Source organism: Drosophila nasuta, chromosome X (genome assembly GCF_023558535.2).
Source record: "Drosophila nasuta strain 15112-1781.00 chromosome X, ASM2355853v1, whole genome shotgun sequence".
Taxonomy (NCBI): Eukaryota; Metazoa; Arthropoda; class Insecta; order Diptera; family Drosophilidae; genus Drosophila; species Drosophila nasuta.
Genome location: NC_083459.1, coordinates 31,014,648 through 31,027,621, shown reverse-complemented (window position 1 = coordinate 31,027,621; position 12,974 = coordinate 31,014,648). Strand labels below are relative to the sequence as shown.

General features: G+C 36.7%; 2 protein-coding genes across 2 annotated transcripts in view; one reads left to right on the top strand and one right to left on the bottom strand.

Moving 5' to 3' along the window:
- Window positions 1–151: 151 nt before the first annotated feature.
- On the top strand, window positions 152–2,023 carry LOC132795955 (probable alpha-aspartyl dipeptidase). Its single transcript, XM_060806925.1, has 3 exons — window positions 152–388; window positions 451–1,011; window positions 1,722–2,023. The coding sequence occupies exons 1-3, from the start codon at window positions 288–290 to the stop codon at window positions 1,780–1,782; spliced, it is 723 nt and encodes a 240-aa protein (XP_060662908.1). The 5' UTR covers window positions 152–287; the 3' UTR covers window positions 1,783–2,023.
- An 18-nt stretch (window positions 2,024–2,041) lies between these two features.
- Window positions 2,042–12,974, bottom strand: part of LOC132795952 (chondroitin sulfate glucuronyltransferase) — a 32,172-nt gene continuing 21,239 nt past the window's right edge. The window contains exons 3-6 of the mRNA XM_060806923.1: window positions 10,386–10,541; window positions 8,526–9,131; window positions 6,027–6,522; window positions 2,042–3,767 (exon numbers count right to left, since the gene is read on the bottom strand). Coding sequence (XP_060662906.1) covers window positions 3,439–3,767; window positions 6,027–6,522; window positions 8,526–9,131; window positions 10,386–10,541 — 1,587 coding nt within the window. The 3' untranslated portion in view covers window positions 2,042–3,438. The remainder of the gene's footprint in view (window positions 3,768–6,026; window positions 6,523–8,525; window positions 9,132–10,385; window positions 10,542–12,974) is intronic.

Sequence of the window (12,974 nt, the reverse complement as noted above, 5' to 3'; positions counted from 1 at the left end):
TGCAATTGCAGGCGATACAGTATCGGCACTGCAAGTTCTGTTGCCATATCGATATTTGCAGTTGCAAGCGAAAAACTATCGACATGCAAGCACAGCCGATATTTTGCAATTATCGTTAAATTGACCGGCTGTTGATAATCTCTAATCTCTTCCCCCCTGTTTATCTGGCACAAATAAGCAGCTGCGCTGCACTCATAAAACAAGGCTTTATCACGACGTTAACGATAAGCAGCGAATACCACATACAATCGTCAACTGGCTGCGAAAGTGAAAAGAACACAAAAATTATGTGCGCTGCACGCAGTTTATTATTGCTATCCTCATCGCGGCTGCACGGCAGCAATTATTTGGAGCACGCCCGTGGCCAACTGGAGGAGTTATTTCGTGCGTAGGTGAAAATAAAATAAACTCTGAATATATTATTTTCATTTGATAACACTGCATTTATAGTAAAAATGTAAAGACTGTGCTCTTTGTGCCGTACGCTTTGCCCGATCACGACAAGTACACGCAGCTAGTGCGCGATGCACTGCAGCCCTGGGGCTACAACGTCGAAGGGCTGCACACTAAGCCCAATCACAGTTTGGCATTGACTGAAGCCCAAGCCATCTTTGTGGGCGGCGGCAACACATTTGTGTTGCTCAGCAAACTCTACGAACTCCAGCTGGTCGATCTCATCCGTCAGCTCGTCCTCGAGCGCGGTCTCACCTATGTGGGCAGCAGTGCCGGCACCAATGTGGCCACCCGTTCCATACACACCACCAACGACATGCCCGTCGCCCAGCCGCCCACCTTTGAGGCCCTCGGCCTGGTGCCGTTCAACATCAATCCGCACTATCTGGACCCGGAATTGAATAGTCAGCACAAGGGTGAGACCAGGGACGAGCGTCTTTCCGAATTTGTCGCCTATCACAAGCGACCGGTGCTGGGACTAAGGGAGGGCACCAGTCTCAGTGTCCAGGGCGATCAGGCCAAGTTGTTGGGCTGCCGCAATGCCAAGCTCTTTAAAGCGTAAGTTGGATTCTATATAAGATTGTATGCGGACAGACAGACGAACAAAAATTAACTTTTACTGTACTAAATGATCCTTCATTTGATTTTTAATATTTAAAATTGATTGTAGAATAACTTTCTAGATTTTTATACGTATATCCGGATTTAAAAGAAATTTTAATATCTAACAAAAATTAACTTTTACTGTACTAAATGATCCTTCATTTGATTTTTAATATTTAAAATTGATTGTAGAATAACTTTCTAGATTTTTATACGTTGATTCAGATTTAAAAGAAATGTTAATATCTATTTCTAATATACCTAAAGAAATTTTCGTATTATCAACTTTAGTTTTTAGACAGACAAACATTTCTATATCCCCCTCGATTAAGATAATCAACCATTTACTTACTTGCAAAATTCTGTGCTTATCTCTTCTTTTGTGATATGAGATCTACGATTACTATCCATACTGTTATACTCCTATACTGGAATCCATAATTCAAACTGTTCAAACATGATTTATCCAAAATTCATACTGTTATATTGTTATACTTGAATCCATAACTAACCTAAATTCCAAACTGTGATATAAGATCTACGGTTAATATTAGTGCTATACTGTCTATACTTGAAACCATAATCCACACTGTTATACATGCATGATACCTGAATCTATAATTAATCCAAATTCTATACTCTTATATTTGGATCTTCTTCTGCAGCGATGGCACCACTGTGGAGTACGAACCTGAGGCGGATCTCAGCTTTTTGCTTAAATCCTAAACGCGACGATCTTAGAAAACATTTACATACATTTATTTGCGCAAAAAATAATAATAATGATAATAGTAAACATTTGTTGCACATACTATATATATATGTATATGTATATATTCTGTAATAACAATTATAGTCAGCGTGGTCTGGATCGATCTTATGAACTTATGTACATCGTATATATAGGATAAAGGCACATTAAGACTATGAAATTGTCAAATAATATATGTATATAAAAAAAACTAAATGTGTATATACAATTGCTATAACAAATGTAATGTATTATCATAATAATTATAGTAATAGTAATAATAATAAATATACAATAAAAAATGTGTATGCAAAATAATTGTAGTTTATAGATAGAATAGATCAGATTTGCAAAAAGGAAACTGGCAGGCAACTAACTTATTCGATGTCTAAGGCTGAAGTGCGTTTTCGTATAACAGTTGGCAAATTAGTCTGATAGTGGGCGTATAACAGTTTCCATAAACAGACAGATAAGCTTGATTTACAATTACCTCAATTGAATGGGTAGCGATAGCGATAACATTTAATTGATAAAGAGCAGCGCGTATAACAGTTGCGTGCTGTAGCTGGGTAGCTGGGAGAGGCAAGATTTCTGGCCCACTTTTGTTGATTGTGTTTGGCTAAGGTGGCATTCGACATTCGACGTTGCAGTTACATTACAGCCACTTTTGTATGACTTAAACGATAAATGTATAACATACATATAGTATAACACTTAGCTATATACATACATATGTAGGTATGTATGTGTATTGTATACTATGTTATATTAATAGGAATTCTTGCTGTGCCCTGGCAAGTTACAATTACAATTATAACATAAATAAATTATTTACATTTGCTAAATTGGTTGAGAGTGACGATACATCGATAGATTGATTGATTGATTGATTGTTGGCCCCTGAAGATTGGCTAATGGCGTTGTTGTGTACATGTGCTTAATATGACTGTGCTACTGTGCTACTGTTCTACAACTGTTATACACCCCACCCGCTTCCCCCATTTCAAATAGCTTACGTTCAACATTTAGTACAAATATAATTTATGCGATTACGATTAAACTTAAGCAAGCATTTTGTTTGGCAGCTACACGTTCTCCTCCGCCTCCTCCTCCACATCTTCCCTCCTCCTCTTCCTCCGTCCTAAAAATATAACAATTCTTGTCTACCATTTTGAGCATTAAAAGTTTCACTTTAAAGCAAAGGCATGCACACGCATCGAAACGACTGCGAGTTACCCTGTAGCCCAAAGGAAGAGCGTGAATTTGAGAGTCGTTATCAATATTTGATGTAAAAAAGAACTAATCAAATAAAATACATTAAAATACTATTATATAATAATATTTGTAAAATAAATTATTACTATATTGAAATTGAAATAGTCTATAAAAGGGTCGCTTACTGTCTAAACTCACGCTCTTTTTCTTCACAGCTTACAGGTCACCCACAAAAATTGCCTAGAACTTAACACGAACATACACACACACATACAATCTCCTAACACACTCACACACTTACAATCTCCTAACACACTCACACACATACACTTGAAAATATAAGTTTATAAAGGAACTGAATGATATTGATTTTGTGTATAACAGTTGTTTTCTCATTTCTCTCTTCTGTCTACTAATTATTTTTGCAAAATACTTTTGTCCTCGTAGCGTATGATGGCATCGCCAATCTGTTTGCGCGACGCCAAATGGATGCACTGCTCCCGCCCACATCGACTGGGCAGCGGCATCGGCAGCTCGCCGCCTCGTGCCAAATGCTGTCGCACATCGAGACCGAAGCGCAGATGCGGCTCCACGGCTCGCAGTATGTGCACTGTGTGCTGGGCGGCCACAAACATGTCGAGTATACTCTCCACTCCGGCCGGACGCTGTGGCGACTGCAGCAGCTGCTCAATGTCCAGATCTGTGTGCATGATGGGCAGACCCAGCGGCGCCATCAGTTTGCGTGCTGGCGACGAAAGAAGAGGAGAACATCAAATGTAATGTGAATAAAGTTCAAGTGTAAGAAAGTTTAAGACTGAGTCTGCTCGACTGTTGAGTTACTTGTTAGGGATTTGAAACTGGCAAAAATCTGAGCAAAGTCTGCTTGATTCTTAGTTACTTTTTAAACTCTAAGTGAACAAAGCCCAATCTAAATTGAAGCTCATAAAACTGCAACCAATTGTTTACTATTTAGCAAAAGTCGAATCTGAGTCTGCTCGACTGTTGAGTTACTTGTTAGGGATTTGAAACTGGCAAGAATCTGAGCTAAGTCTGCTTGATTCTTAATGTGAATAAAGTTGAAGTGTAAGAAAGTTTAAGACTGAGTCTGCTCGACTGTTGAGTTACTTGTTAGGGATTTGAAAGTGGCAAAAATCTGAGCTAAGTCTGCTTGATTCTTAATGTGAATAAAGTTGAAGTGTAAGAAAGTTTAAAACTAAGTCTGCTCGACTGTTGAAATACTTGTTAGGGATTCACATCCCTGAGTTATCTGAGTTAAGTCTGCTTGATTCTTAACGTGAATAAAGTTGAAGTGTAAGAAAGTTTATGCCTGAGTCTGCTCGACTGTTGAGTTACTTGTTAAAGATGTAAAACTGGCAAATATCTGAGCTAAGTTTGTTTGACTCTTAGTTACTTTTTAAAGTATATAAATGCAACTCTATGTGAACAAAGATTCATCTTAATTGAAGCTCATAAAACTGCAACCAATTGTCGACTCTGAGTCTGCTCGACTTTGAGTTACTTGTTAAGGATCTGAGTAAAGTCTGCTTGATTCTTAGTTACTTTTTAAAGTATATAAATGCAACTCTATGTAAACAAAGCTCCCATCTAAATTGAAGCTCATAAAACTGCAACCAATTGTTTACTATTTAGCAAAAGTCGAATCTGAGTCTGCTCGACTTTGAGTTACTTGTTAGGGATTTGAAACTGGCAAAAATCTGAGCAAAGTCTGCTTGATTCTTATTGTAAATAAAGTTGAAGTGTAAGAAAGTTGAAGACTGAGTCTGCTCGACTGTTGAGTTACTTGTTAGGCATCTGAAACTGGCAAAAATCTGAGCTAAGTCTGCTTGATTCTTATTGTAAATAAAGTTGAAGTGTAAGAAAGTTGAAGACTGAGTCTGCTCGACTGTTGAGTTACTTGTTAGGCATCTGAAACTGGCAAAAATCTGAGCAAAGTCTGCTTGATTCTTAGTTACTTTTTAAAGTATATAAATGCAAACTCTATGTGAACAAAGTTCCATCTAAATTGAAGCTCATAAAACTGCAACCAATCTGAGTCGAATCTGAGTCTGCTCGACTTTGAGTTACTTCTTAAAGTATAAAGTCAATCATTTATATATCCCCTCGACTTGTTAGGCATATGAAACTGATAAAACTTCAATCTCTATATAATATGTCCCAAACTGAAACTGGATATGAATAAGGCTCTACCTTAATTTCAGCTCATAAAACTGAGTTTGCTCGACTTTGAGTTACTTGTTAAAGTATATAAATGAAACTGCATGTGAACAAAGCTCCATCTTAATTGAAGCTCATAAAACTGCAACCAATTTTTTACTATTTATCGAATCTGAGTCTGCTCGACTTTCAGTTACTTGTCAAAGTATAAAGTCAATCATTTATATATCCCCTCGACATGTTAAGCATACGGAACTGATAAAACTTCAATCTCTATCTAATATGTCCCAAAAGTCTGAGCTTAGTGTGAACTGAAACTGGATATGAAAAAGGCTCTACCTTAATTTCAGCTCATAAAACTGAGTTTGCTCGACTTTGAGTTACTTGTTTATGTATAAATAAAACTGCATGTGCTCAAAACTCCACCTTAATTTCAACTCGTAAAACTGCAATCATTATTCTAATATTAAGCAAAAGGCTAAACAGCGTCTGTTCGACTTTGAGTTATTTGTTAAAGTATGAAGACAAACAATTATATATCTCCTCGTCTCTTGAGTTACTTGTTAAGCATTTGTAACCGATAAAACTGCAATCATCCATTGAATATGTCACAAAAGTCTAAGCTGAGTATGATCGACTTTTAAGTTACTTGTTACTTGTAGGCGTGGCTGAATTCTATAATTAACTTTTACAATCTTTAGTAGTACTTTGGGTAAATTTGGTGTCTCTAGCTCATGTAGTCTCTGAGATATAAAGAATATGGCATGTGGACAGACAGACTGACTGAACAAATATGAACTTCTGGCCCATTAATTGTAGGTCAACTCACCCTGCACATAGTCGCGACTGTAGAAGGCGATGACATCGTGATTGTGGCGATCAAAGTAGCCGCTGCTCTGGCTAATGTCGCAGTTGTCGCACTCCTTGCAGAAGTGCGCCCAATTGCAGGGATAGAGCTGAAAGCCGATCGGAGCATACACCTGAAAGCCCTGTATCGTGTTGATGCGCACTCGATTGAGGAAATCGGTGCGAAAACTCATGCTCGGCGTCGCGAGCAGCACCAGCGACTCGAGACCGAGCTTGGGCAGTGCCAGATCGGCAACAGCCAAGCTCAACAGCTGCCTTGGTCCATACATGGAGGCGTGGAGCAGCCAATCGTCGGCGGCAACGGGAGCGCTTAGATCAGCGGGCAGGCGGATGGAGACCCAGGCAATGCGAGAGCCATCTGTCTTGTATTTGGAGGACAATTCCAGTGCGAGCTTCTTCAGCGCCTTGAAGGGATCATCGTCGCCTTTACTGGGCGAGTCGAGGCGATAAAGAAAGATCTGGAAGCGAGCAACATAATATAATAATGAATAGCAATAGAAAAGAAATAATAATAAAGTGTGACCAAAGTAGTACAAATAACAATAGAAGAGGAATTATAATAAAGTGTGTCCAACAAAGCAGTACAAATAACAATAAAAAAAGAATAATAAAAAAGTGTGACCAAAGAAGCGAAAATAACAATAGAATGTAAAATGAGATGTGACCAAAGCAGCGAAAATCACAGAAGGGAAATGATAACAAAGAGTGACCAACAGAAGGGAATATAATAAAGTGTGACCAAAGCAGTACAAATAACAATAGAAGAGAAATTATAATAAAGTGTGACCAAAGCAGTACAAATAACAATAAAAAGAATCATAAAAAAGTGTGACCAAAGAAGCGAAAATAACAATAGAATGTAAAATAAGATGTGACCAAAGCAGCGAAAATCACAGAAGGGAAATAATAATAAAGTGTGACCAACAGAAGGGAATATAATAAAGTGTGACCAAAGTAGTACAAATAACCATAGAAGAGAAATTATAATAAAGTGTGTCCAAAGTAGTATAAATAACAAGTGAAGGGAAATAATAATAAAGTGTGACCAAAGTAGTACAAATATGAATAGAAGAGAAATTATAATAAAGTGTGACCAACAAAGCAGTACAAATAACAATAGAAGAGAAATTATAATAAAGTGTGTCCAAAGCAGTACAAATAACAGTAAAAAAGTGTGACCAAAGAAGCGAAAATAACAATAGAATGTAAAATAAGATGTGACCAAAGCAGCGACAATCACAGAAGGGAAAGTAATAATAAAGTATGACCAAAGCACCCCAAAAACGATGGAAACGATTTTTATAAATTACACTTGCATTATGAATTCTAAAATTATTAAAAGCTGTTCTCCTAGGTTTAGTTTTAAAAGCTTTTTAAGATAGACGGATAGAACAATTTAAAAATAATACGTTAAAAACGCTTTTATGAGCATGTGTTTAAAACTGAACCAGCCTTGTGATAAAATACTATAACTGTAAGACTGTTAAGAGCTCCACTAAATATTTGGTACTTCTAGCTCAAATAACTTTTCTTTTTTGACAGACAAACAGAAAAAGAAAGCTACAGTTTAGTGAGTTCGACAGTGAGATTCCCATTACCTATTTTCAATAAAATCCAAAACAGTGTGGTATTATTATTAAAATATACCGAATAATACTATAAAAATACCAAAACATACCGAAGGACATTTTAAATATATACTCGAAATATACTATAATTCAAAATATACTCCATTGTCAGCATGCAGTAATATATCAATATACCAGAGATAGCATTCAGTATATATTTAGTATATTTTACAATTAATATCGCACTGTTTTGCTTTCAATGAAATTGGGTAGCGTGTATCTCGAGTACTCGACTGTAGCTTTCTTATTAGTTGAATTAATGTACAAACAACCTTGCGATGAAATGCTAAAATAAATGCAAAGCTCTGGATGAGTTCAGCTAAGTAAGACCATCAAATTTAGAAGCTTTAGCTTGGATAGTTAAAGTTAAAGTCGAGACGGATGGAGTGTTGGGTTGCTCATGAGTGAGTGAACAAAAAAAGAGTTGATCACTCAACTGAGCGAGCGAATATGTTCCTTCCTTTTTGTTCTTTATTGTTCACTTGCTCATTTTTGTTCTTTATTGTTCACTTGCTCAATTCAATTATCCATGTTGGATTTTATTTAACTATTTTTAAATGCCAATGAAGCGGAGCAAAACTGTTGCCACAAATTAAAATGTAGAAATATCGGTAAGCTTGAAAATTAAATATGTAACATAATCTATTTTTGACAAGTCGTTGAGCTGAACTGAACCAGTGAGCAACTGAACATCTGAGCAATGAGCAACTGAGCAATGAACAGTGAGCAAGTGAGCAATATGAGTGAGTTGACGCTTTTGAAAAAAAAAAGAACAAGTGAACATGTTCACCTAAAAGAGCAGTATTTACACAACACTAGAATGTTGTACTCACCAGCAAGAGAAAGGTGTTGCTCTGGTTGTGCATACAGATGCGTTCATATTGCGCCACAAAGCCGAGGGCATCGGGCACCTGATGCTCAAACGATGGCACCAACAGGGCAATCCTTGTGCTCTCGGTGACATAGGGCGATGGGACAACCTCGACACGTCCCAGCGGCTTGACGACCTCAAAGCTCTTCAGCTGCAATCGCTTGGGTGTTGGGCCCTCATACAGATTCAAATGCAACTGATAGTCCATGCCACGTGTGGCATCAAACTTTCGGTACGCACTGTGCAGACTGTGATAGTGGAGTTTGGGATGCTTTTGCGTCGCATATTGCAACGCTATCTCCAGCACTTTGGCAAAGTCGAGGGCATCGATCCGACTGAGGGGGGAGACAGCATGATCCGCATTCGCATTCGCATTGGGCAGAAAACTGTGTGTCCCATTCAAGAGTTGCCACGTCAGCATATCGTGTCGCGTCTCCGGTGCACTGGGCGGTGGCACGCCCAGCGGCCAGCGTATCTCGAGTATCTTGTTCGATATGCTGCCATTCGCAATGCGATACGATTTCTGTTCCAGCTCATAGCCACGCTGTTGCACTAGCTCCAGATGGTGCTGTAAATCGTAAATCGTAAAGAGAGAATTTTCCAAATGTATAGTATAGTATAAAAATCTAATTAGTGTGTGTGTGCGCAACCCATAAAAAACGGTTTTCAAATACCAGATTTTCGTAATTAACTAAAACACTAAAAACAAAAATTAATTTAAAAAAAAAATTATGGCAACTTTGACAGTAATATAATTTATTACCAAAACAAATATACGAAAATAATGCAGAAATAAAATTAATTTCCCAAAAAAATCTACTAAAATAATGAGGGTGAAATAAAAAGTCAACATTTGTAAGAAATTTTGCAAATCAAAAATTCTCCCACTTATATTCTGAATTTGAAGCCTTCAAAAGATCACAAAAAGCTGACTGTTACGATTTATTAAGAAAAAAAACCGTTACAATACTGTCGCAATAATAAAGAGCCGAAATCAAATAAAATTTGTAATGCATCAAGTAATGAACTAAAGCAGCCTATGCTCACATCTTAAACAAAAGCAACAAATGCAATAGAAACCTATTGAAAAAAGGGGATTCACCAATACAAAAAAAAAAGTTGACTGCTATGCATAATTTCTAAGAGAATTTACTCCTACAAAAAGCTGACTGCTATGCAATTAAAAAGCCGTTACGCTACTGCTGCCAAGTATTCAATGATGTAACCCTGGTTTGCTGCTCTTATTTAGCAATTAATATAAAGTTAAATAAAACGAAAAGAAATGAAAGTTTAGACAGCTAAGCATTCACTGCTTTTAATAAGTTATCTCTGTGCAAAAGCTTATTGATATCCTAAGTGAATTTACTCCTACAAAAAGCTGACTGATATGACTGCTAGTTAAAAAGCCGTTACGCTACTGCTGCCAAGTATTCAATGATGTAACCCTGGTTTGCTGCTCTTATTTAGCAAGTAATACAAAGTTAAATAAAACGAAAAGAAATGAAAGTTTAGACAGCATTCACTCCTTAAGGAGTTTAAAATTAATAAGGAGTTTAAATAAAATTAAAATTTTAATAAGTTATCTCTGTGCAAAAGCTTATTGATCTCTCCTTCTCTCTCTCACTTTTACTGCTTGCCATTCAAATTCAACAACAGTTTCTATTTCTGTTACGCTTTACAGCGCCCTGTTAGCAGGCGTCTGTTAACGCCAGTTCGCTGTAAATGCTTTAACAGCCGCTGTAGCTGCTGCTGCAGGCTTAACAGCATGCGCACATCGCTTACAGCGTTGCGTTAACATCTGACATCTGTTAATGGCACTCACCTTGGAATAATAAGCGTGCAGGCGATAAAAGTCCTCGGGCGTCTGCACCGGATACACAGTGGTTGCGTTAAGGAATGCCGGCTCCTTGGCCAGCAGGCTGAGATCCTTATACTGACGCGTCTTGGTGTTTAAAGCGTAGCTGTATTGTCGCATACCCTGCAAAAAGAAAAAAAGAAAAGAAGCATTCACAAAAATTGCAGTTGGCGCCATATCAAAATATCAAATGTTGCATAAAATGACGACACACTTAAGGAACTCAGGCAACTACTAAGCAACATGTGTGCTACAGATCGCAACAAGAAAACAATAAAGTTCCTTTATGACGACGAGACGAGACGAGCCCATTAAAAAATAAACAAAGTCGCCCAACAACTTCCAGTTCCCATTGACATTCCCATTTCCATTTCCCAGTGCTAATCCCATTCGCATTCTCCTCCCGTCCATTTCCAATGATATTCCCCATTTGGAGGGCGCATAATTAAATTAACATTTCCATGCTAAACGCGAGGAGTCAATACACTCCATGCTATACCATCATATTATACTTTGCAACTGCGACTCCCCACATCAAAGTCACATCGTGAGTCTTCCCATTCCAATTCCCATTCCAATTCCCATTCCAATTTCCATTCCCATTCCCGTTCCACATTCCCATTGCACTTGGCAAAAGTGTCTTTCGCAGAAAATTCAAGCAGTTAATTTGCCGGCGCTCATTAATCAATTCAAAAGCTCAAATTGCGTAAGAGGAAGCACAAGTAACGGCACTTTTGAAGATGCCTTAGAACTAGAACTAAGCTCGACTAATAAACACCCTTATTTATGTGATATTAAATGCCTAATGCATTCAGGTTTATAATCTGGTATATTGTGAACTCTAGTAGTAGTAGTATTTTTAGTATATTATTTTGGTATATTTTAAGAATAATAACGCAATGTTTTCCTTTTATTTAAAAGCACACTCAATATATATTTCTAGCTTTAGATAAAACCAGAACTATTCTTTATGAAGACAAAATTGTTTTCAATTTAAAAGCTATGGTCATTCATAAGTAAAAGACTTAACAATTTCCTTAAACATTTTTGAAATATTTCAAATTTATTGGCGTATTTATTATATCATATTACTTTCTGTGTTCGATTTTAAGGTTTTTATACCCGCTACCCATAGGGTAGAAGGGTATTATAACTTTGTGCCGACTGGAAATGTATGTAACAGGTAGAACGAGGCATCTCCGACCCTATAAAGTATATATATTCTTGATCAGCCATCTCCGTCTGTCCGTATGAAACACTGGATCTCAGAGACTATAAGAGATAGAGCTATAATTTTATTTCGACAGCATTTGTTATGTTTACACGCAGATTAAGTTTGTTTCAAATTTTTGCCACGCCCCCTTCCGCCCTAGCAAATCAAAAAAAATCGATTAACAAGCTTAATTTTAAAGCTAGAGTTGCGAAAATATAAAAAGATAAAAATTGTCGAAGTTATTAAAGAAATACTTTTGTATGGGCAAAAACGCCTACTTACTAGGGGTCTGAGTTGCTTTGGCCGACAATCTGGTATATTGTGCCGTCTATGGTATATTTTGAATGCTATATCGATATACCAAAAACACCACTTAGTATATTTTTGGTATTTTTGCAGTATATTTGGTATATTTTCAGAATACCGCAAAATATATTGCTTTTATTCAAAATGGGTAGCAGGTATCTCACAGTCGAGTACACTCGACTGTAGCTTTCTTACTTGCTTTTTTTTTAAACAAGACCATTTCTATTCGAAAAGTTCTTGGTGTTTGAAATCATTTTAATTTTATAAGTAACAACAATAGTTAAGAATTCCTTTCCTTGTTTTTTAAACAAAAAAAAATCATGTTGCAATCAAATTATTATTATTTTTTCCTTTTTTATTAGACTATTTAGACTAACTCAAGAATTTGTAGATTAATTCAAGGCTGACTATAAAAGTATTTTTACTACTTCATAAAAAAATCATAAATAAAAGACAAAACGAATGAAATTCTAAAACGAAAGGGTTAAGAATATAAAAGAATTTCCTGTCCACTTTATAAAACCCTTAATTGAGTCATATTTTTTCGTTGCAGTTGGATTTTTTAAATTAAAAAAATAAAGAAAATAAATAATACAAAAACGAAGCAGCAGATATCAACACTTCCTCACACACACACACATACAGATTGGTTCCACTGTATAAAACATAAATCATTGAGATTGGCTGGATTGTATTGTTGTTGTTGTTGTTGTTGTTGTTATTCTTTGTGCCTGGTTGCCGCATAAATAAAACCCAAAATCCAAACAAAAAACGAATTTCAAGTGAAAGACGTGCGTCAAAGTTCTTTTCTGTTTCGTTTTCGTTTTTGTTTTTGTATTTGCTTTTTGGCCCTGCTGCGTTTCGTTGTATAACGAAAAATGCTAAATTGTTTGTGCAAAAAAATGCGATTCTTATTTCCACAGTTGTGCTTGTTGTTGTTGTAAATAACTGAGACACTCCAAAAACAAAAACAAAGAAAACGAAAACGAAAACGGAAAAACAACAAGTTCAATAAAGAGGAAATACCACAAAGCGCA